Source organism: Misgurnus anguillicaudatus, chromosome 10, assembly GCF_027580225.2.
Source record: "Misgurnus anguillicaudatus chromosome 10, ASM2758022v2, whole genome shotgun sequence".
NCBI lineage: Eukaryota > Metazoa > Chordata > Actinopteri > Cypriniformes > Cobitidae > Misgurnus > Misgurnus anguillicaudatus.
This window is the reverse complement of record NC_073346.2, coordinates 40,103,480-40,129,704: the sequence shown is the minus strand read 5'-3', so window position 1 is coordinate 40,129,704 and position 26,225 is coordinate 40,103,480. Positions and strand designations below refer to the sequence as shown.

The following is a 26,225-nucleotide window of genomic DNA, read 5'->3' as shown; positions in this document are numbered from 1 at the left end:
CACTCATTTGAAAAAAGGCATCTTTTCTTTACAAAAAACACCACAAATAAGACGAACACAGAGCTCAGGCAATGAATTGCAAGATTGACAAGCATCCTCAGATATTTTGCAAAATGATAAGCAGCAATATGACATTTAAATAAAGAGCAGAGAGTAATATAAAGCACCCAGAACAGCAAAGAAGCTTTTATAATCACATACAGCATTGAACACCTGCAGCGGCCGGTCAGAGATAAACACACACAGCAGTTTCAGGTTACAGCAAACACATCAAATAAAAAGAGAGTTGTCCATTTGTAAAAACGTAACAGATTCAAAAGGCAACAAAATACAAAATAAGTCAAATTGAATAATAAAAGCTATTATGAATTACATAAGAATAAATGATCATGTTAACAAAGCACCTCACAGACAGAGAGCCTATAATATGATGAATATGATTAGAAATTAAACAACAAAAAACCTGCTAACATAAAATCAGCCATACTTTGAATAATAAGAAAATAAAAAAATAAGACGAACAGAAGCATTGAAACTAAAAACAACCACAACATTTAATAGTCAGAATATCCGCATTCAAAACAGCCTGAAGGCAGACCGACACCGATCTGCACCTGCTACCGCACTTACTGATGTTAAAAATATAATCCACACCCATCCATGAGCGTTTGGTTTCATTTATTTCAGCGTACTCTCCACTCTTTGGGGTTTTTCCCGGACAGGGATTATCTTAAACCAGGACTAGGTCTTAGTCAAATTAGGATATTTAAGTCATTTTTAAAAGCATAATTTATAAATAAACACTACTGGTGTGCATCTTCAGACACAACACTCGCACTGATATATTTTAAGATAAAGTAGCAAGTTGTTTTCGGTCAAGACAACACTAACATTTAAGTTAGTCTGGGACTAGGCTTATGCCCTGTCTGGGAAACCGCCCCATGATGTTTGAATGTCGCTCAATTTTCTCCAAATATCTCTTTTTGGTATCAGTATTTTATATTGGTATGCAGCTCCATTTCAAGAAGAAAGAAGTTTTAATATAAAGTCGTCTTCTGAGAATAAACATCATCACTGTGAATACTGAAGTCTGTTCTACATCATAACAGTAAAACAAAAACAAAAGGGGTGAATAAAACATAAACGATGCCCGGCTTACCACCTAAAGAGAGACACGGCTCATCTTATAAAAACACAATATCAGTCGCACTGCTCCTACAGTATTGACTGAGATTCCCCAAAAGCAAAAATCAAAACAATTCAAATGCACACACAATTGTTGAAATTAAAAGGTTTTATCTCAAAATATATACTTAAAAATGTAATTAGTTGCAAAAAAGTAAATAAGGGACACAATGTGGAGAATTTAAACTGCAGATAACTTTTAGATTGACCAAATTTATCTGCCATTAGAATCAAACCAAATCTAATTGAGGTACGGTCTCAAGAAAATCAAAAACACATGACCTGTTCAGCTCAAAAAATGTATAAGCACTTTCCAGAAGGTTTTTTAAAGAGAAAGACAAAAAAAGCACAGATATTGGGAAAATAATTGTTGTGTTAGCGTTGTAATACTTAAAAGCACATTATAAACATCAGTCATCTTTAGAGTTCACTTGTAAAATATATATATATCTTTTTTTTAACACGGCTCACAATAAAATAAGACTATTCTATACTCTCTGTGCATGCAAAATATATTATGGTACATCACTTTGTTAGTTTAGTTTAAAATATGCAATGCACTTTAATGTCTGAATCTCCTCTCCTAACAGAGGACAGTGTAGGTTTACTCTTGGTGCACAAGTTTTTAGGGATGATTTTTAGATGATACAAAGCGTATAAGATTCATTCTTGTCCTCCAGTGACAGTCCAAACGTTTAAACTTTAAGGGGTCATGCAATGTGAGTCTACATATCTGAACCTTAAACTGCTCTGCTAGTTTCAGAGGATTGTTAAAGCCTCAAATTGCATGTCTTAAAAACAGGTTCACCCCAAAAATAAAACGTTCTTGCCCTTGAGGAATTTTAAACTCAAACATTTCTGTTTCTTTACATAATGTTTGTGTTCCCAGGAAATCAAACCTGTAATCTTAGCATTGCCAGCGCCAACATTTCTTAAAAATCACACAAAAAAAATTCAAGCAAACAGCTTTGAAACAACATGACATTGAGTAAATATAGCAGATTTTTTTGTTTAGTAAACCGTTCCTTCAAAGATGGTCCAGATCATTTCAGCGTGCTCATGACCAAAGCGCGCAAGTGCATTTAAAGGGAAAGCAGAATTATTAACACAAATAATCTTTGATATTACATAAAGTATGAGCGAACACAAAAGATACATCATCATATCTAATGGTCCTGCACGTGTCAAACAAACTCTCTCGATGTGCCCCGTCGGACTGATAAATATACAAAGGCAATAACGTGTCCGCTTTCATATTGCTCCTGAAGTGTAAAATCCATCGAGATCAAACAGAAACCATGAGATTCACAAAAAAAGTAAGGCAATTCATGTGTGCAAACACAAAAAAACCTCATGAAGGCATTGATGATTTAAAATGCTTTAACAGTAAAAAGATTTCACCTGAATATAGTGCGAAACTAAACAGTGCCAATCCTTTGGTAATGCATAGATCTCATCCCCTCATTCATCAAATGAAACACAGGGGAAGTAACATTTATCAACACCGTGTCTTAACCAGGCGTGATGCGACAAGATTACACCCAAGTCGAATCAGTCAGGAATTAATTTAACCGGACATGATGACCAGAAAAAGCAGACACAAAACATGCCCGGCTGTCTGACCTTTTCACATTTTAATTTTTAAAAGCATTGTGCACACACGTGTATTATGGCTGTACTCACAGGTATATTCATTTAACACCGCATACATACAGTAACCAAAAAAACATTCACAGCCCATACAGAAGACGAACACACCGCTGGAGATTTTCAGGGGTTTCGTAAAGCTCTTAACTTTAATCTGTGTGGTTTAATCATCGCCGTACTACTTCTGGTTACGACACGGTGTTATGTTCAAAAAGAAAAAGATGCAATAAACTATAAATGGCTTGTTTTGATCGCTTCCTTTAATTTCTTTATTTTGGTTCATCTCATTTCTCTTCCTGAAGTTCTCATTTTGGCTTCCTGCTAAAAGTCGTCCTGTCGTAGTTTGATTTAAAGATGCTCTCCGTCTTTATCCTCTAATAATAACAACAATGACGAGCTGCTGGCTTAAGGGAGGAAGGGTTCATCCTCCTCTTCCTCAGGGCAGGGCCCCGGGTCGCTCAGACACCGCTGGAGACGCTGCTGTGGTTCTTTGTCATCCCCGTTGCCCGTCTCGTCTTTTATCTTGGCGAGAGAAGCGGGTTTCATCATCAGACCGGCCTCATCTTCATTCTCCTGCTCAGGGCTCTTCTTACTCAACTCATTCACCACATTGACCGACTCCGGAGACTGCGGAGACGCCAGGTCCACCTTGATAACGGGGATGTTCTCGTGGGTCACGGGTTTGCCCCAGGCTTGAGGGTCTGTGGTGTAGGGGGGGGGAAAGATATGAACAATATCATAAATGAGAAACATTTCTTTGCTTCTATATTAAAAAACATATTCTTTTGTTGTTTAGGAGCGAGGTCGGTTTGCTTAGCAATACTCTTAATAAATAATGACTCTGATGTATCACTAGGGGGAGCTGTGTAACAACCACTAACCTCACTGAGGTCAAAAGCATTGAGGAATGATAAAAGCACTCAGATTTCAATAAGCAGTTACAGATGAGAGCACAATTCTTATAATTACATCAGAGACAATAAAGCTTACCAGAAGCTAAACGTGCCCGAGCAACGGTTGGTGAATCAGGAGGCGGAGCTGGAACCGTGAGGTAATTATTCCTCTGTAACATCAAAAACCAAAGATATAAATCAATCAACAAGTATAATTTAATATCAATTACATTGCAGCCTTCAAAACAAATGTGCAATTAATCTGTGCCAAACATTGGCTGAGATTATTTTTAGATGCACCAGGGCTGTAACCACAATAGACATTTACATGTATCCACCCAATAATCAGAAACAACCAAATTGCCCCCACCCCAATATTTAACGTTTTACTAGGGCTCCAGACTGTTGCCGAGGTCACACATTATGATTTTAATGTTTGCATGATATACTGTAACTTTTAATGTGCACCAAAAGCCCATCACATCATTTGTTGTGTTAACATAATAAAATAAGAAGCAGCATGTAAAAGTTTCACAGATTTAGAGTCCAAAATATGGACATGTAAAGCGAATATCTGATTTTCAAAATTACCTCTTAGCGACAAAAATATGTTATTAAAACTCATCATTTTTAGTCAAACGCTGGCACAGATGAGACATGATCTGCTAAAAATCAAACAACTCCAACAGTGTGTGCACATGGATAGGTTTTTAGCAGTATTTAACTCCTATAAAAAGTACTACTATTCTCTACAACGGTTACTTAAAAAAATGCATCTTTAGAATATAAATCAGAAAATTTAACACACCATTTCATTAAGCATAATAATATAACACAATTATATTTTTCTTAATGAATGAATTTTAATGAATTATGTTGAAATCCCAGCACATCCCAGGAGCCAGGGGGCGCTCTCGTGCAGAAACTAGCATTAAGTAAAAAAAGTAGCATTACAAATGCTATTCTAGGAAATGTCTGCAGGAATATTTCTATCGATGTTCTTCAAATTGTTTCAGGTATTTTCATGATAATAAAAAATATTTTTAATGATTTTGTTTAAGTGTGTAGTTTTTTTTAAATGACTCCGAGTCCTTATCAATCTAAAATAACAATTTAGATTGATAAGGACTTCCTACTGACCAAACGCCGTAGTAGACGCACAAGCTGTGCATGAAACATAGAATCAATTTCAGAGGGATTTTTAATGGGACACGTGATTTATCGTTGCAGCCCTAATATTAAACAATTATATTTATAATAAAAACATACCCAAAATGCAAAGATGCGATAAGACATCCTGCAGCGCAACTTACGAAAATGAGGCAGCACGAATGACATAACGTGAAATAATCGCTTTGGGCGTTTGGTGTGCGTAACACGTGATTTGTGCAAGTTAAAAAATCATAACTTTAAAAATCGTAAATATTCGCATTGCATTAACCAATCAGGAGCTTGCTCTAGTAGTGATGTGATTACGACATAGCGAGCTGAAGGCGGGCAAATTGAACGTAAGTTTCACACACAAATGACGCAAATTTCTCGCGTGAATGAAGCGAGATGATTCAAAATGTTCAAGCGTCCAACTACGCCTCCAAGTGCACACCATTCAATATTTTTATATTTTGTTGTAGAAGTAGTTTTGTTCATTAAAACTTAAATATGTGGTTTGGTTGTAGCATGATATATATATATATATAAATTGATATAAAATGGTTATACAGTAAGTATACAGTATTGCTGTTCATGCACATTGCATGCAGTCTTAAAAACTCATTTTGGTAGATCTGTCATCATCAGCAGCAAATACAGCTCGCGTTTGATAATAATTTTACTCGAAAATTTCAATAAGGGGGAAAAGATTAAGATTTTACTCAAGAGACACGCCGCTTTTGCAATACTGGTTCCCCCCAATGTTCAAGCTGTGGTTACGGTATTGAGATGCACACAAAACCGTTTTATTTCACATTTTATGTGCATATAGTTGCTAAAAAGTAAATAGGAACACATCGTGAAGGATTAAACTAAAGATAACTTTTAGACCGGCCAAATGTCATCTGATTTATCTGTCAAACCTTTCCCATCTCCTTTATCCTTCTGCGTTTGAGGAGCATCTCGTTCCAACCGTCCTCGTACGGATCGCCCACCAGTGTGTGTCGATTATACGACTGCAGCTGAAAACGCACGAAAGAGTAGAGATTGATCAGTTTCGTTTATGCAAATGAATGAAGACCATTTATGGGCGGAACAGGAAGTGATGCGTGCTAACTCTCTGACGGGTCTTCTGCAGGTTGGTACGCAGGATGCTTCTGATCTCCTCCTCACGGGACTTGGAGAGTTGAGGCAGCGCTCGATCTTCAATCGGCTTCTTGGGTTGGATGTTTCTGGAAAACATTAAATATTGCACAATGTACACCGGCTCATATTTAAAAGTACTGTGAAGAACAGATGGGTGGTGGGCACTCACTGCATGGATACGGTGGATGGCATAGCAGAGGGCAGTTTGGATCCTCCGCCGCTCTCCACCAGCTCGATGGCCTGCTTCATCTCCATCTTGTGGTAGAAAGCAATGAGCTGTGGTTCTTTTGAACGCTCTCCTGCTATCAGACACTTCTTCACATACTTCTTATTAAAGCGGTTCAGCCTGGAAGGAAGGAAGGGCAGGGTGAGCTTTGATTCGATCACTGGAAATACAGATAACAAACCCCGGTGCTTCATCTCAGACAGAGAAGCAGAGACGTTATCTGAAATTAATCCAGTACGTCTGAAGAGCCGGGAGTGGATTCACTGTGCTACAGCTCATTGCCGTATCATCCGACTCGATCATGATGTGAAACAGTGATTCCAAACCTGTACGTATAAATATGACCCCCAAACACTCTTTACCCATCTTTCATTTTGATTTTGCCGTTACACTGATAAGCGAGTTAAGATTGAGCAAGTAAAATTAAAATAATTATTTTACAAAACTCCATTTAAATAGCACTTTGGTCCCAAAAAAATTCTGTAAAATTGGCACGAACATGTCCCATAAATGTTTTGGGATCGCTCCCGTAAAAAGGACGTTCACGGAAAAGATTCTGTGGTAGAAACAATGCCGTAAGTGGCGTGTCATAGTGAGGACGTGCGTGCATCACAACAAGATGACGACACAGGGATTTAAACCCAGATCAACATTGATATGATGAGAAATGTCTGCAAACCGGACTGAAGCAGAGATCAGGGAGCTCGTCACTATCAAGGATCATTCACCAGCATGACAGAACAGAGCATCACGTGCTCCTTATGACCTTGTCATAAACAAACACGCACGCCCGTGGTATCTCGAGAGAAAAATCACAGATATTAAGCAAACTTCAGATGCTGTGGAAAAACCTACCAGGTGCAGGACTTTAAATACGTCACATGTCTTATCAGGATCTTAACGGTATGTGTGTGAATGCAAGAACAGATTCCGAAAAAACTTTTTGCAGTGGGTATGAACCACAAATCAAACAATCCCAAACTAATCCAAATGCAATTTTAGTGTATTTTCCGTAATTTCTGTGTAAAAAGGGCTATACAGTAAGAGAATATTTAAACTCCGTTATATTAGCATTGTAAGCATATTCAAAAAACGTAAAAAAATGTTATATAAAATTATTAGTGAAACACGTTATGCATCTTTATATGAGATCGGATCCCTTAAACCCCCCTTTGTGAACTCTGGCGCCCCCCCCCAAGGGGGCCCGGACTCCAGGTTGGGAACCACTGATCTAAAACAACTCAAGCCGAAAGTATACTAGGGACGTCCGCGTACGCGCGCCGTCCGCATGACGTCATTTTCGTCATCAAGAGGGTCCGCGGCCGGCCGCGCGGACTGTCCGCGTGCAGCCCAAAATTTGAGACCGCGCGGACAGTGCGCGTACAGTCCGCGTACAACAGCGCATGCGCGTGAAAATATTTAGACAGGGCACTCCACTATAAACAATTATACAAAGGAAATAGACAGCATTTGCACACACACTATCGTTTTTTTTTCTTTAACTTTTACTTCTTCCAAGAACAGAAAGCTCTGGAGCATGTTTGTTTGATTCCTGTTCTTTGTTGTCTTGTTGTTTGTTCTAAACTGTGTTTGCAATGGTGGATCAGTTACTTTTCTTCACCTATCCTAATGTTTTAATGTACTGTAAATGTCTCCAAATCAGTGCTGCCCTGACAGCCTGTTAGACTAATAATTTGAATAAGAAATCATTTGTATTGCGTATAGTGTCGAACGCGGCCATCCGCGTGTAGTCGCGGGGACTATACTCGGAAAGCTGCGCGGACGCGTGCGCGCGCGAGCCGTACGCGGACGCGGAAAAAAAGTATACCCGGGCCTTCAGGAGTCCTAATGGTGCATTCACATCAGATGAGGAAGAGGCGGCTAGCGCAAGTGATTTACATGTTAAGTCAATGCAAAGACGCAAATAGGCATCCTGCGTTAACCAATCAGGAGCTTGCTCTAGTAGTGACATGAATACAGGAAGAAATACAAAACAACAATGGAGGACAATCATTAACGCTATATGAGACATCTTCGTAGTTTTACAGGAATTAAAAGGATCTTGTTTGGAAGAAAGCGAGTGAGGAGGTCGGTAAGTTTACTTAATTTAAGCTTTATATATTTAAGCAATGTTCTAATAACTCAATAGACAGAATAGCCGTTTCTCAATATTACCGAGACACAAAGTGTAGTTTTAAGATTAGTTTAGGCGAGAATATTTATGTATAGTATTGAAACCTGCAGTTGATTAGTAAACATAGTGCCAATTTGAACATTTGCTTAGAAAAGAGTGGGTAAAAGCTTGGATCTGCCGGCCTGGCAGAAGTCCCTCCCATGACGCGAATTGATGTGTGAATGTCTCGAACAACTAGAATATCATGTGCAAATGAAGCGAGTAAACTCAAAATGTTCAAGCGTCCAACTACGCACAAATAGCGCGTTTTTGCCACCTCTTTTGCGTTTGGTGTGAATGTGTTACTTTCTTAAATAACATCAAAGTGCTGAAAGCAAATGTGCTTATTTAAATTATTAACTCATCTCTACAGCATTTTAAAAATGTGCATTGTTATTTTTTGGTGGAAACTACCCGTCATAGTACTATAGAACACAGTAAAAATAGTCTGTATGATTTTCTCAATTACAACAGTGCAGTATTTTATATAAAAAGATCAAACTAATCTAAAACCAAGATAGCACAACACCAGGTGTAAAAGTCAAAATTATTGCACACCAAATTGAAATCTCATTTGGTTTGACTTTGACACGTCCTGAACAACTCGCATCTGAATCAAACCTACTTGTCTTTCCAGTGATGATGTCCATAATGTCCACAGATGTCCTCGATGCCCGTCAACAGGTGGTCCAAAAACTAAAGACACCGAAACAACACAAATGTATCTTTTATTTGTTCAACACAAGCTACAACATCTACTAATAAAACACAGATTATGAGTTTACCAAAGATTTGATCTACAGACAGAAAGATGACAGCGAGAATGAAAAAGATTTCTGCCTGTCGTCGATGAGACGTACTTGAATAGACGTTGCCATAGCAACTATCAGTTTAATTGGCATTGAATACATTTTGATTGGTGAGCAAATGTTGTTTTGAGTTGTGTTGTGGATAGACTTCCAGACTTACAAACAGCCTCTTGTTGCTAAAGTAAAACATTCAGTTAACAGAAAACTAGTTGAGCTCAAATTCACGGCCGGGTATGGCAAACATAGCAGAAGTCGATATTAAAATAAAAAGCAGTGATAATACATTTAAGCAGTCAAATGTGCTTCTTAATACATTTAATACCATTTGAAGTACCGTGCATAATACAGACACACATTCAGGAATGAGTCTCTCTGTAAAGTTTTACTGACTACTTTATTCATACATATATAATGTTGATATAAAAACATTTCAAGAAGCTCAAGAGTTTATTAAGAGTCTGCTTATTATAGACACAAACTGTAGCAAAGCTCTGTTCTGTATGTTTGTGTCCACAACATATCCAGATGAGCCCACGCATAACGACTTTTCTAGCTAGATCTCTTTTACTAAAGGTTTTGGTTAAGTTATGAAAGCTGAAATCTCACAAAACCTGTCGGGAATATGTTCAGAAAACCTCAAATCAAACATTTTGCATTGTGATATGATTTTCAACACTTCCCCACCCTAAACCATTATTACCACAGAGTACCTGGATATATGAGTTGTGAAGTTTCAATACTGGGTAATAATCATGTCATTTTATTTTTTACATTTTTTATACTGTGATATTTTTCTTTGTAATAAACAAGCAAGCAACGTGCAACATGGTCCTAACAATGACAAAATGATGAGTTTGACTCCCAATAACACAATAAAGCATCAAATACATAAAATGTATGTATTTGATGCTTTATTGTGTTATTGGGAGTTGTTTACTTTTACATTTATTAAATGTAAAAGTATATGTAAAAATTGATTAATTTATGTTGATTTGTACAGCCAGTACAACAAAATATTACCTGGACTTTAGTAATATGATGTCTGGGGCTGTCAAAATAACGTTAATAATGTGTTAACGCAAATTCATTTTAAAGCAACACTATGTAGTTTTTTTTACCTTTAAATAATATCTCTAACATTATTTCAGTGATAGAACAACTTTTAACTGGACAAATTGTACTGTTGCTGCAACCTGAGCAGCCTCCTAGCTGCTACAAGCACACTCTGAAAGTGGCGGTGGAGGGTAGGAAACACAGCCACGCCCCTCCCCCTGCCTGCAGAAGAGTGTCTAATACCAGGCACTGTTGCGCTTTTCAACCACATGGGGGAGCTGTAAGTCATTTTTACATGTTTACATGTGTTGCTTTAACGCCACTAATTTTATCCAATTTTATCCAAGAGAATCCAATGCTCTAAATAGTATATGACATATATTTTCTTTAAAACTGTATATCTGCGTGAATTTTTTGTCAAAACAGATAAAACATCTACACAGAATTAATCTGTTATATCTTAAGTGCATGTTTGATTAACTGATGTGGAAAAATATCTGATGTGTAAGATTATATTAGATCCTTGCATTACAGTAGATCTTAAAATTGTCTGTCTCAATGTCATGAAAAAAAAGTTGAACACATATTGCTATTGTTTTTGACTTGTGTGCCAAATCTATTAGTTTTACCAGTGATTTTAAGGTAAGGATGCAGTAATTTTTGTGGTAATTTTGGATTTTTCTTAAAATTATGCAGCAGCAAATATAGAGACAGAGCGCAGTTATGCAAATTTGAAAACCACGCCCACCGGGGGGGAATTCAATCCAACCGTCTCCATTGACTTTGTATTGCGAGAAGCCGCCTTCTTGTCATTTCTGGCTTATAACAAAAAACTGAATAATGCCAAAAAGCTGCTGTGAGACAATATGTACAGCTAACAAGCCAAAGAACCCAGGAATAAGTTTTTATAAGCTGTCGAGCCGCAAAACCCAGCCTCCAAGGAGAACAAAGTGGATCGCCGACCACGCCTCCCCCCAGTGGACGCAGCTCCACCAATAGAAGCACCATGAAAAGTTGCCTGCATCCATCCCCGCGTCCTTAAACGCTCGTCCCCTGGGGTCGACAGCTTATAAAAACTTATTTACAGATTAAACTTAAAAACAGAATAATACCTAAAAGCTGCTGTGTGACAAGGTGTACATCTAACACACCAAAAAAATAAATAAATACGTTTTTATAAGCTGTCGACATCAAAAAACGAGCGTTTAGACACAGAAATGGAAACAGGCAACTTTTCATAGTACTCCTATTAGTAAAACTGCGTCCAATAGGGGTAAACGTAGTCAGCGATCCACTTTATTCTCCTTAAAGACTGGGTTTTACGACTCGACAGCTTATAAAAACTTATTTCTGTGTTCTTTGGCTTGTTAGCTGTACATATTGTCCCAAAGCAGCTTTTAGGCATTATTCAGTTTTTTGTTATAAGCCAGAAATGACAAGGAGGCGGCCTCTCGCAATACAAAGTCAATGGAGACGGTTGGAATGCTTTCCCCCCCCGTGGGCGTGGTTTTCAGGTTGTGACGCGCTGCGCTCTGTCTCTATAAATAGAGAAAGAAAAGGGTCGTATTTCATACACAAAACAATGGCTGAGGGGTTCTGTCGAAAATGTAAACAGGCTGGTGTAAACATACATTTGCATAAAGCATCCATATTTGTCCACACCCATGTTGATTAGAGTATTAAAAACTTGAAGTGTTACATCAAGGTAAAATTAGAACAGATAAAAATGTGCGATTCATTTTCGATTTACCGACAGTTAATTGATGACAATCATGCAATTAATGTAGATTAAATATTTCAATCGATTGACAGTCCTATGAATTCAGAATAAGGTTCAGGGTTAAAATTCCCATGACTTGCATGTTCGGGATCCCGTGAGTCTGGATAATGTAGTGCACACCGTGAGTTTATAAAAATGTAGCTTAAATGCGTGAAATGAACAAACAGCTGTTTAAATTGTAGTTAGCAGAAGATTGGACCCAGAAATTGTATTCCTTACATCACAAGTTAAAAAGCGGATTAGATTTTGATATATAGAAACAAAAATGTAAAGCAAACAACACAAATTCTTGATTTTCTATATATTGGACAAAAATATAAAATTCCCTGAATTTCTGTCTGGAAATTCCTTTAAAAAATTCCAGAAATTCCATGACCAGTGGGAACCCTGAAGATTGTGTTAACATTAGTTATACCACGGGTCTGTTGAATGCTGTATTCTGATTGGCTGAGAAATGTTCCGTGGGTATGCATTAATTTCTGATAACCGCTTCGCGTCGTGCCGAATTGCACCTTGGGTGTGCATTATTTTCTTATAATTCAATGGCCCGTCGTCTTTTATTCCTTACTTACTGCATGAGCTAACAAACTAAAAATGAACAATACATCAAAAGCATTTTTCAATCTTAATTCATGAATATTCCAGCATTTACTAATAAATTTTTAAAATCAAAAGTTGTAACATTAGTTAACACAAAACAAACCAACATGAACAAACATGTGTACATTTATCGACGCATTTATCCAAAAAGACTCACAGTACAAATGAGAGGGCATTCAACACCTTTCCTTAAAAGCCTATTTATTTTTTTTAATGAACAAGATGCCTTTTCAAAACATCAAACTGCATTCGTTTATAAAACTGTAACAAAGCTTGGCCATTAGATGGCGTTCAAACACAGCTACAGATGTCAGACAAACTCAAACTAATACAGTGGTATAGCATTGTTTTAAAAGTGCAAAAGGTCAAGGGTTTGAACCCAGACAACACATACTGATCAAAATGTCTTTTTGGATAAAAGCATCTGCACAATGCATAATTGTAAATGTTTTATGAAGGTCACAAGTTGAAGTTAATTGTGATTGCAGGCTGTTTAAAATCAATGTCATGACCTTAACTTAGTATAACAACACTACAAAATCTCCAGATGTAAAAAATAGATGACATGAAAAAATTGAACTGAACCTGTGTGTGAATCTCTTCATTGATAGATCGCTTTGTCTCCTGTTTCTTCTTCACTGCCAGGAGATCAACCAGTGGTCGAATGGTCATACCCTACAAAAAGAGTCAAGGCACAGAGAAAAATCAGCACGTGTCTGCTCACAAACGGTCATATTGAAATGCAAACAATTCAAGATTCATTCTTCAAAACTATACTGTGTTCCTGAAGCAATAATGTCTGCTTGGGATGCTGGTTATCTCAGATGGATACACACATTACATCAAGCCAAACCATTAGACAACTAAAATAAACGCTGTGTCGTGACTGCCGTCCTGTCCTTGATGTGACACTGGTCAATAGCGCGATTTCTCATACAGTGCTGAGCAAACATTAAGGACAGAGATGACGCAATGCAGTGTCTATTACATTTCCATTTTATGACGTGGTGAGATTTTCCTCAAGGTCAGAAGCTGGCAGAGATTGAAGTACACTGCAAGAGGTGATAATAACAAATGCAGCGTCATCCCTGGCAGAGCAAATCCTCTCCACTTGCCAATTCCTCTGAGCAGCACTCCTGCAGGGAGCAAAACCACACCTATACCCAAAACACAACGAGCCAAATACTCAAACTTCACATACAGCTTCAGTTTAAAACCACGTGAGCTGCTTACGAAGGTAACATTAAGACGCAGATGCAGCAAATAATTATTCTGCTTTTGAAACACTAAGATTTGGCAGCATGTGCATGACTTCCTACACAATATATGAATATCATGAAACACATCAATACCAGACCAATGAAAATAATCTGTTATATTATTAATAAAAAATAATAAAGATGATGAATAAAACGAGAACAATACTATCAAGAATATAAATAGTAAGAGTTATTTATTTACATTTAAAACGTTTAAAATAGCTCTTTAAAATTTGTTTATGTTATTTCTTTCTTAAGCCGACATATACGTTTTTTTTTACTTAAACTTGTATTATCAAATATGAGACAAAAATGATCCACTCTAGCTACTCCTTAATCTTAGCAAATGCACAGCAACCCCCTAGCAACACCATAACCACCCTAGCAACCATATAGCAAACCCTAGCACCCACCCCAGGTACCAGGTACTAGCAACCTCTTAGCAGCACACCACCAACCTCCTAGCAACCACATTGCAACACCCTAGATAGATGGATAGGTATGTGTTAAGTGGTCGCTAGGGTACCCTGGGTGGTTGACCACAGCATCCACTTACCAACACCCTAGCAACTACCCATCAATCAATCGATCGATCTATCTATCTATCTATCTATCGTTCCATCCATCAATTTCTTTCCCTCTTCCTTTCTTTCCCTTTCATTCTTTACTTTTTTTCTCTTTTGTTTTTTCTTTCTACATCTATCCATCCATCCCTTTCTTTCTTTTTTATTTCTTTAGAAAACTATCCATACTTCCATCCATCCATCCATCCCTTTTTCGTTCTTTCTTTCTACAGGTATTTATCTATCCATCCATCCATCCATCCATCCATGACTTTCTATCTACAGGTACATACTTATCCATCCATCACTTTCTTTCTTTCGTTATTTCTACAGGTATCCATCTATTCATCCATCCATCCATCTCTCTTTTTCATGTTCCTTTCTTTCTTTCTACAGGTATTTATCTATCCATCCATCCATATTTTTTTTCTTTCCATCTACAGGTACCTATTTATCCATCCATGCACCCATCTCTTTCTTTCTTTCTTTCTTTCTTTCTACGGGTATCTATCTATCTATCCATCCATCCATCCATTCATCAATCTCTTTCTTTCTTTCTTTCTTTAGGTATCTATCCATCCATCTCTTTCTTTCTATACAGGTACCCATTTTTCCATCCATCCACCCATCTCTTTCCTTTTCGTTCTTTCTTTCTACGGGTATTGATCCATCCATCCATCCATCCATCGCTTTCTTTTTCTTCCTTTCTACAGGTATTTATCCATCCATCCATCTACCCATCTCTTTCTTTTACGTTCTTTCTTTCTACAGGTAAATATCCATCCATCCATCGCTTTCTTTCTTTCTCTTTCCTTCTACAGGTATTTATCCATCCATCCATCACTTTCTTTCTTTCTATCTACAGATAGATATTTATCTATCCATCCATCCATCCATCCACCCATCTCTTTCTTTTTCATTCTTTCTTTCTACTGGTATCTATCTATCCATCCATCCATCCATTCATCAATCTCTTTCTTTCTTTCTTTAGGTATCTATCCATCCATCTCTTTCTTTCTATACAGGTACCCATTTATCCATCCATCCACCCATCTCTTTCTTTTTCGTTCTTTCTTTCTACGGGTATTTATCCATCCATCCATCCATCCATCCATCGCTTTCTTTTTCTTTCTTTCTACGGGTATATATCCGTCCATCCATCGCTTTCTTTCTTTCACTTTCTTTCTACGGGTATATATCCATCCATCCATCCATCTCTTTCTTTCCTTCTACAGGTATTTATCCATCCATCACTTTCTTTCTTTCTATCTACAGCTATTCATCCATCCATCCATCCAATCACTTTCATTCTTTCTATTTACAGATAGATATTTATCTATCCATCTTTTTATTTTTCGTTCTTTCGTTATTTCTACAGGTATCCATCTATTCATCCATCCATCTCTCTTTTTCATGTTCCTTTCTTTCATCCATCCATCCATCCATCCATCCATCCATCCATCCATCCATCCATCCATCCATCCATCCATCCATCCATCCATATCTTTCTTTTTCTTTCCATCTACAGGTACCTATTTATCCATCCATACACCCATCTTTCTTTTTCATTCTTTCTTTCTACGGGTATATATCTATCCATCCATCCATCCATCTCTTACTTTCTTTCTTTCTACAGGTATTTATCAATGCATCCATGTCTCTTTCTTTCTTTCTTTAGGTATCTATCCATCGCTTTCTTTTTCTTTCTTTCTACAGGTATTTATCCATCCATCGCTTTCTTTTTCTTTTTGTTCTTTCTTTCTTTGGGTATCCATCCATCCATACATCTTTCTTTCCTTCTACAGGTATTTATCCATCCATCGCTTTTTTTTCTTTCTTTCTACAGGTATTTATCCATCCATTGCTTTTTCTTTCTTTAGGTAGCCATCCATCCATCTCTTTCTTGCTCTTTCTATCTACAGGTACCCAATCCATCCATCCATCCATCCATCTCTTTTGTTCGTTCTTTCTACAGGCATCTATCCATGCATCCATCCATCATCTCTTTATTTCTTTCTACAGGTATCCATCATCCATCTCTTTCCTTTTCTTTCTATCTACAGGTACCTATTTATCCATCCATCCATCCATTCATCTCTTTCTTTTCACAGGTATTTATCCATCCATCGCTTTCTTTTTCTTTCTTTCAACAGGTAAATATCCATCCATCGCTTTCTTTTTCTTTCTTTAGGTATCCATCCATCTCCTTCTTTCTTTTTCTTTCTATCTACAGGTACCTATTTATCCATCTATCTATCCATCCATTCATCTCTTTTTTTCGTTCTTTCTACAGGTATCCATCCATCATCCATCTTTCTTTTTCTTTCCATCTACAGGTACCTATTTATCCATCCATGCACCCATCTCTTTCTTTCTTTCTTTCTTTCTTTCTACAGGTATCTTTCTAAAGGTTTATACAAACACACATTACAACTGATCAAATCTATCCCATTCATAACTAGGGCTGTCACTTTTCGTTCGAAAATCGATTGCACAATCGATCGGACCAACCAAAAAGAGTTTCGAAAACGAAAATAGGCAATCGATTTTAACCAAATATGTACACTATTAATTTTAAAAGATTTAAACAGTTAAAATTATAGATGTAACAAAACTCACAAACAAACAGAAAAAGAAAATAAAGAATTACGAAAGTGCAGTAGGTGTGCGAAAGTTAGACAGAAAATACCCAGCAATTTTACGCACCTATAGTTTCACGCTTTCAATCGCTGCATCTAGTGTTTTGCAAAGAAAATGGAGGACAACGTCAATAAACCTGTGCAACACGAGAGAGCGTCGAAACAGTGACCTTACAGGAGATGATGAGTTATGACAAGGAGCCACCCTTGCGAGCTGACAGCGACCCGCTTTTGTGATGGAAGATTGGCAGTCCGAAATTCGCAGCTGGCAACGAAGTACCCGAGTTTCCCTGGGACATCAGTGCGGTCGGAGTGCGTCTTCTCAACAGGTGGACAAATAGTAAATGAAAAGCGCTCTGCTCTTGACCCCTAAAATGTTGATCGACTTGTTTTCCTGACCAATAATTTGTAATGGCCCTAGCCTTTTTGCGCATTTCATTATGCCTGCCTAGTGCTGCCTAATAAGTGTCGGTTACGTTTAATAAAAAAATACACAGCATGTTCTCAACTTCAAGTAAGTCTATTTAAAGTTTCATTTTTGAACAGTTGGTTGAAATGGATCGAATCATTATTTAAAATAATTTTTGAATTGCCTAAATCATAAAAGCAGCCGGTTGAAGCCTGCAGTAATGTTTTTCATTTATGGCAGCAGTCCACTCTGCATATTTTTTTAGAGAATGTTGCACTACTGTTGCTGTTTTTTATTCTGCACGAAACTCAATGACAATGAATAAGAAATATTGCTGACTTGTGCGTTTCAGGCGCACTCTTTACATTTGTCTGTTATTTGGCGTTGAAAATGGAAACGTCTTTTACTTGGAAAATCGATTTTACAATCGATTCAATGAACACTTCTATATTAAAAATCGAAAATGATTTTTTCACAAAAGTGACAGCCCTATTCATAACCACAGAACACATATTATTATCTAAACATCTCAGTATTTCTGTGTACTGTACACAGAGTCTCTGCTGGTCCTGGTGTGTTTTATCACTGCTTTCATATGGCAGAAAGCATTATGTTACAATATGAATCATTAAAAACAATAGTGGAGCGGGTTACTGTCTCTCTCGCAGCTCAGGCGTGGCTCAGAGAGATAACTTCAGCACTATCAGGGCATCGCCCTCAACACAAAATGCTCAGGGCAAAATAAATATTAACAATCCTTGTTGTCATACTCGTTATACTGCAAAACTTAACAAAAAACAAAGCCGTTATTCTGTGTTAATGTCAGCGATGCCTATCATTGTGGCCAAATTAATTTAAGTGAACAACAGACTGCAGTATACTCAGTTTCACGAAACAACACATATAAACACATGAGCGACTGTTTCGCAAACAATGGCAGACACAGATGGAGAATTTCTTACAGACTTGACCTGGACACTGACCTGCACAAACACAGTGAAGAAGATGACGGTGATGATGGCCGTGAGGAACATGTTTTTCATTGGGAAATGAACAGTGTCCAGGAGGTAAACCAGAGAGAAGGCGATCGCACCCCTCAGGCCGCCATAAGCGATGATAAACTGGTCTTTTTGTGTCAGTTTCACTATACGAAACTTGTTGATCAGGAAGGTCAAGCCGACAACACCTATGGAAAATAAAACATTGAATTAACGTGTACATCATCTTTTCAAAAAGGGCTGTGCCCCTTTAAATTAATATAATTTTGGCATTTGTTTGGTCTAGAAGCATAATCTTGTTCTTGTTTTAAAGAAAACACTATGTTTTTTCGTAGAAGTGTCTGGGCGTGAAACTATTAAATAATTTTTTATAGCATTTTACATTTATAGTAATAAAATGTATATTTTATACATAAAATTATCAAAAAATTAGGTTTGTATCACACTTTTAGTGGTTTTACCAACAACAGCCACTAGGTGTCAACAGTTTGCTGCATACTCTTGTCACAAATTAATAAATTACTGCCACTGCATTCTTATTACTGCTAAAAGGTTTTGAAATATGAAAACTACATTCTTAGACCTTTCCACCGATATGTAGTTTGTCGCAATAGATTAGAATTTACATGCACAATACTGAAGTAAACTCAGGTGTCACGCTCACGAGACAACGCCAGTTAAGGCAAGCATTGAAATATGGGCCATCATAGGACACTTGATAAATAGTTCAACAATTAAATGGACAGTGATGATTAAAAAAAGCAATGATTAAAGATTTTCAAATCAAACGTTTTTCTCTTGTAGCTCCGAACCCTTCTGAATAAGAAAAAACAGCCGTCTAATTTGGTGAGCAACAATTATGTTGTATGTTATCCAGACCCAGACATGAAGCAGATGAGTTTTGTATAGAGACTGAAGAGGTTATTTTGTGTGAATGATTTCCTCTTGGTCTATTTCAGGACATCAAGAGCTTCACTCACCTATAACACGAGCCACCAGACAGAGAATGACCGTAGAGATCACAAAGGACCACTTCCAGTTGTGGTTCCCGGCCACAGTGGACACACCCAAGAAGATGAAGATGAGAGTCTCGCTAACACTGCTCCACATCTTCAGAAAGTACTTAATGGTGGTGTGGGACTTGTGGGATATGTTGGCCTCCACGTAAGGACGCGTCACAGCACCACACGCGATTAATCTGCAGAAAGAAAACACTGTTTACTTTATGCAAAATTCATGACCCCATTAAAATTATTGCCATTTTGGAGGCTAACAGGTTCCTACTTAGAAATCCTACAACATTGCAATGGTCATGTTTGGATGTGGATGAGCATACTATATTATTATTAATAGTACAGTAAGACAATATTGAGTATGCATAGAATAAAAAGTATACAAGAGAGTACACTGCAGTTAATATTACAGTATGCAAAAATTATGCATTAAGAGCAGCCTAGCCAAAATACAATAAAAAAATCATATCATAATGTTATTTAATTTAAATTCAATGTTTTGATATCACATCATACAGTATTATCAATTTAAATGTTTATCTTTCTTTCTCTTTGTCCTACCAGTATTAACACAACAGTCTGATGAGATAATAGCTACAAGCAAATAACTTTATATAATATAACAGCCTGATCTCACACAAATTCGTATATATTTTACGAGTTAGCGAATTCGTATTATAAAACAATAACAAGACCCCACCCCTAACCCCAACATCAAAGGGGCAATAGACCCCTTCACGGTTCACGTCACAGGCGGTTCCCACTGCGCATGTCGGGGTCAGAAAAGTCATTACAGCAGATTGAGTTGCGTATTATTCGGTATCGTCAAAAATGCCTACTTACGTCGTAGGCTGTGAAAATCGCACCAGGTCTTCCGTTAAGTTTTCGCGATTCATGCAGAATCTCAAAACCAAAAAAATACAACATCTGCGGCTGCAAGCAATTAACGTGCAGACTGGGACAATGCAAAGATTAAAGAGGCTTGTGTTTGTAGTGCTCACTTCGTTTCAGGTAAGTCATCATTTTTTCAGCCCTGTTAGATTAAATTATAAAGCCTAAATGGTATGAACAGTTTGACCCCATGCTGCGCGCGCACCCGATAGTCATTCAATGTTTACAAACCTTGAAGGGGTCGATTGCAAATCAGACAAAAAAATTTACAAATGGGGTTTTAAGAATTAATATGAATTAGCCACCTCGTAAAATACGTATTGCCATGAAATATTGCTGAAAAAGAATCAAATCAAACCATAATCGTCTTAAGAGTACAATGCAATACGTACTTTCTCTGAATCCCTTAAAGATGTTTGTGAAAAGGTATGCGATTAAAAAATTAACATTTTTACAATATTATATTGTGCATTTAAAAAATAAAGCCTAGTTTTAAAACCAGCCAGATTACATTTGTATAAAATTTACGTCTATTTTCACACGAAATACTTAGCGCGGTCTTAACCATGACAATAACGTGTAACGCCAAGCGCCTAGCAGTGGCAGAGCGACACAATCTCATTAATTTCAACGGAAGCTTGCCGACTTCCGGCGACACGAGCGAAAGTAACTGTTGACGACTGGATGGGCGTGTCCAGCTTCACCAAAAAGTTGAGTAAAAAGAGTTTAACTTTATGCAAATGATAAACAATTTTCGAGAGCAACGACCAGTGGGAGCGAAGCATTGAAGTTCACTTTAGACTATTGTCAATTACTGGAGTGGATGGGACTTATTTGTTTATGACACCAGATTTGGAAACGCCTCATTAAAAGAGACAGGCGGCACATAGTAAGAAAGTTGCTGGTGGTCTAAACCAGTGGTTCTCAAACTTTTTCAGCGTGCGGCCCCCTTTGTGTATGGTGCATTCTTTCGCGCCCCCTGCCAAAGAAAATTAATGACAAAAAAACATTTCTAAAACTTCACATATTAACATTAAATTATACAAAGTAGTGCTGCCTTATTTTTTTTAGGTTTAATTTCACAGAATTCATGATAAATTTATGTATTTTATAAAATGTCATAAAACTGGGGACACCCTGGCACCATCTTGCGGCCCCCCTGGGGGCCCTGGACCCCAGTTTGAGAACCACTGGTCTAAACGAGGCTTTAATCTGAGGGGGATTTTGATGTGGTCGTGATACAACAATAGCCATCTGCAGTAACTCACCATTATACTCACAATGGTGTATCGGCTCACATTTAGTTCATTGTAAAGAGGTTATTCTCAGAGACTAAAGAGTCATGAAGACAACTTAATAACAATTATATCCCATTACATTGTTCACAGAAGTCTGGGGTATGATAAAAAAATTATAGACAAAAAATCTCTACCTAATATCAGTGATTTAAAGTGAACTTTACAGGCCTCAAACTACTGCAGGTCTCAAAAACATCATCAATTCTGACCTCTTGACTTTAAAAGATCTTTTTTATTATCAGTCATGTGAGCACATGTGACAACATTTTGTAGGACTCAACAGTTTAAAGTCTCTGTGTAATCAATAATTTTATCAGTTAAAACCATAGACTGTAAAAATATGGAAGTAGTGTCTGTGAAGTCATCCATAGGTTTGTAAAGATCTTTTTTGAAGCCAATAGTTGGTGGAGACCGCCATCGCCATCTTGGCAACACGCATCACTCACGGATAACCGAAAATGGATAAAGACCACCATTCACTTGTATGTGCTCATGGGGCACTTATGCCAGGTGCCTGTCAATTTACACGCATGTGTCGTGGTCATGACGCTCTCGTGAATGTGCGTTGGAGACTGACACGGAAGAGAAGAAAATTTATAATAGTAGTTCTGTTGTCGCATCATAAAAATTACGATTGAACCACTGCAGGCACGCTGACTATTTTAACAACGTCTTTCATGCCTTTCTGAGCCTTGAACGTGGAAGTTGCACTGCTGTCAATCTGGCTCATTTTTTAATCAAAAATATTTTCATTTGTGTTCAAAAGATGAACGAAGGTCTTACAGGTTTTGGAATTTTGAGTGAGTAAAAATGACGACATTGTGCGGTGAATTAAATTCAACCAAACTAAACAACCACCAATAACACACAAACACCTGCGATCACTTACTACCATAATCTAAATAAACTGATCATGTATAGCATCCGTACAATAAAATACTGTTAAAGGGATAGTTCGGCCAAAAACGACACCAAACCCATGATCCACTCACCCCCAAGCTGTCCGAGTTGCATATGTCCATCGTTTTTCAGACAAACACATTTTCGGATATTTTAGAAAATATTTTAGATATTTCTGTTCATTAAATGTTATGTTACGGGGTCCAGCAATAGTCCACGACCTTCAAGTCCAAAAAAGTGCGTCCATCCTTCACAAATTAAATCCAAACGGCTCCAGGATGATAAACAAAGGTCTTCTGTGGGTAATCCGTGCGGTGTTTTTGTAGAAATATCCATATTTAAAATGTTATTAACTTTATAAACTAGCTTCCGGTAGCGCCGCCATCTTAGACTCAGGAGAGAGGATTAGCGTAGTGTACGCACTTTTCTTAGTGACGTATGACAAATTCGGAGGGCGGGGGCACCGAGCAGCAGCAGAGAAACTCTGTACGCTGCGTAAGCTCTCATCCTGAATGCGCATCACTCCAAAATGGCGGCGCTACCGGAAGCTAGTTTATAAAGTTAATAACATTTTAAATATGGATATTTCTACAAAAACACCGCACGGATTACCCACAGAAGACCTTTGTTTATCATCCTGGAGCCGTTTGGATTTAATTTGTGAAGGATGGACGCACTTTTTTGGACTTGAAGGTCGTGGACTATTGCTGGACCCCGTAACATAACATTTAATGAACAGAAATATCTAAAATATTTTCTAAAATATCCGAAAATGTGTTTGTCTGAAAAACGATGGACATATGCAACTCGGACGGCTTGGGGGTGGGTGGATCATGGGTTTGATATCGTTTTTGGCCGAACTATCCCTTTAAGTGTTATTTATTTACTCATCCTTTACTATGATAATGCATTCAACAAATCAGATTTTTTCAGACATTCAAATCCATCAACATTTAGAAAATGAAGGGAACCATTTGGTTAACTGGACCTTTCGAGTCTTATCTGTTAAACAGTTTAAATCTTCAGAGTCAGACCTGTGTTGATATACGGCTCTGTCTCTGAATCTGTCAGCGCCGCATACTCCCTCCATTGCTGACTTTACTGTCACTATATTATAACTCAAGAGCTGTTTATAGCCCTGAAGTATTAACTTCAGAGATCTGACATGCTTTATTATTTCATTACAAGAGGAACCTCAGTGAATCCAAACACATCACAGGCTATTGATCAGATCTCATCTTATGGTGTCTGTGACAGGCCAAGACAAGCAGATAAATCACAGGATCTTTCAAATCTGAGTTTTGCCCTCTTTCTATTGATTTATCAGTTGTTCTTCTTGTGCAGTTCTTTGCAAGCATTTTAAAGGAGTTATGAAACCATAAATTTCAGGGTTCCCACACCTTAGTTAACTTCAAATTCAAGGACCTTTCAAGAACTTTCCAGGTCCAATACCCTCAAATTCAAGGACTAAATGTGGGGACACATTTCAAGGTTACACTGTGTTACCTTTTAAGATACATTGTTACAGTTCCCTTTCAAGGGAACTCGCGCTGTGTCACTGCGGTGAAACTTTAGGGATGCCTCCAGAGGTAAGTCTGTCTGAATGTGTATATCAAATTCAACCAATGGTGAGGCTTAAAGACAAAGACAGGGTTACGCGGGAGCCAGGAAGTATGTCGCTATCTGAAATATTACCAAAGATGGCGTTACAGGGATGCAGGAAGTATGGCAAGGGAGACGCAGCGTCTCGTTCCCTTCTCAGGGAACAACAGTTACATATGTAACCCTAGACGTTTTCATTTGTCAAACACAACTATGCAAAAAAGCATTTTGGCATTAATTAACATTCGCATACAGAAGATAAAGCATTTAAAGCAAACAGTTTAGCATGTGTGCTTAAAAAGTCTAGAATTTTTATGATATTATCCTACACTACACAGGGAATAATATGGATGTTTTTGCATAAAATAGATTCAAGCACTTTCAATGACCTGTATCTATGTATGTATATTTTCAAACACTTCCCAGGGTCTTGAATTTTTTCCCCCAGATTCACAAACTTTCAAGGATTTTAAGAACCCATGAGAACCCTGTTTAAAACTCTGACACATTAAAATCACCATAGAAATTTAGATTAGAACCTATTTACTTTTTTTTTACCATTTACCCCTTAAAGTAAATTACACCCGCTAATATTATACCCGCTAATATTATAATATTATGTCCGAGGCACACGTGAAGCTGTTATGACCGGACCTCTGTGATTTCGGATCCAAGTGGACCTGTGAAGGCCTCTAGTTTACTGGTCTTACGGTATATGAATATTCATCACACGTATTTCAAATAAAACATATATCAGAATGCAATAACTGGCTACGCCTCTGAAACTATGTCCAGCTGACATCACAAATCCCTTTTGTAAGCCCCTCCCCTCCAACCACATCCATTTCAGTATGCAACAGCTACTTTTTATAAGTCAATCAGGATCAAACTCAAGTCTCTCCCTACGTCGTTCTCTTTTATTTTACTTCACTTGAATTACAAATGAGTGACTGTAGAAAACTTACGCCATAATGCCCGACAGGTGGAAGACCTCTGCAGAGAGGTACGCCAAGTAGCTGTAAACAAAGACAAACAGAGGCTCGATGACTCGGGTGTGAGAGGTGAAGCGTGACGTGAACGCCGCCAGGAAGCCGTATATGGCGCCCACCACGATGCCGCCCAACGACACCACCAGAAAACACACGATACCCAGAAACACATCTGGGACGGTGATCTTACCCACGCTCGAATACTCCTCAAACAGATGGTACAAAACCTGCAAGGCGAGAACATCAACACTTCATTAGAAATGAATTAATATTACAAGCAGGTCTGGAATCTAAACCACAGGCACTTTTTGATAAACTAACATTTCGTCTACCCTGCGGGAACACGAATGAGATACTCTAAACTTGTGTTCATGGGCATCTCTTGTCATAAAAATATTTAATAAAGACAGACTGCATTCATCCTGTTCTTACGTGATTTGTTTTTCAATACTCACCACAGTGACTGCATCATTCAGCAGAGATTCACCAAACACCAAGATGTGGAGAAGTTCATTAATGTGGATCTCTTCAAATACAGCCAAAACGGCCACGGGGTCTACAGCCGAGATGATGGAGCCAAACAGCAGACACGACAGAAGGTCCACCTGGCCCAGGTTAGAATGATCCAGCTGACAGACCCCGTACAGGACACCACCAATGAAGAAGGAGTTCCACAAGGTTCCTACCACCGCAAACATGAGGATGGTGCCCAGGTTCTCCGTGAAGGGCCGGATAGGCAGGAAATAGCCAGCATCGAGGATTATGGGAGGCAACAGGTACAAGAAGAAGACCTTGGACTCCAGCACTGGAGGTTTCTCGCCCACCAACTTTATAAGACCACCAATCAGCAGACCCACCACAATGAGCAGACAGCTTTCAGGCACGATACCGGACACTTTGGGAATCAGATGAAACCCTGAGAGAGAGAACGGGTGAGAAATGAGGACGGGAGAACTGAAGACACTGCAAGGGTGATAACCAGGGCGCCATTAAAGACGATGTT

General features: G+C 38.1%; 1 protein-coding gene across 1 annotated transcript in view; it reads right to left on the bottom strand.

The window, feature by feature from the left end:
• Positions 1-328: 328 nt before the first annotated feature.
• The window catches only part of slc9a1a (solute carrier family 9 member A1a), a 51,605-nt gene continuing 25,708 nt past the window's right edge, over positions 329-26,225 (bottom strand). The window contains exons 2-12 of the mRNA XM_055211536.2: positions 25,678-26,138; positions 25,199-25,449; positions 19,510-19,727; positions 18,515-18,717; positions 13,247-13,336; positions 9,045-9,115; positions 6,190-6,366; positions 5,992-6,106; positions 5,798-5,896; positions 3,823-3,895; positions 329-3,533 (exon numbers count right to left, since the gene is read on the bottom strand). Of these exons, the coding sequence (XP_055067511.2) occupies positions 3,238-3,533; positions 3,823-3,895; positions 5,798-5,896; positions 5,992-6,106; positions 6,190-6,366; positions 9,045-9,115; positions 13,247-13,336; positions 18,515-18,717; positions 19,510-19,727; positions 25,199-25,449; positions 25,678-26,138 (2,054 nt within the window). The 3' untranslated portion in view covers positions 329-3,237. The remainder of the gene's footprint in view (positions 3,534-3,822; positions 3,896-5,797; positions 5,897-5,991; positions 6,107-6,189; positions 6,367-9,044; positions 9,116-13,246; positions 13,337-18,514; positions 18,718-19,509; positions 19,728-25,198; positions 25,450-25,677; positions 26,139-26,225) is intronic.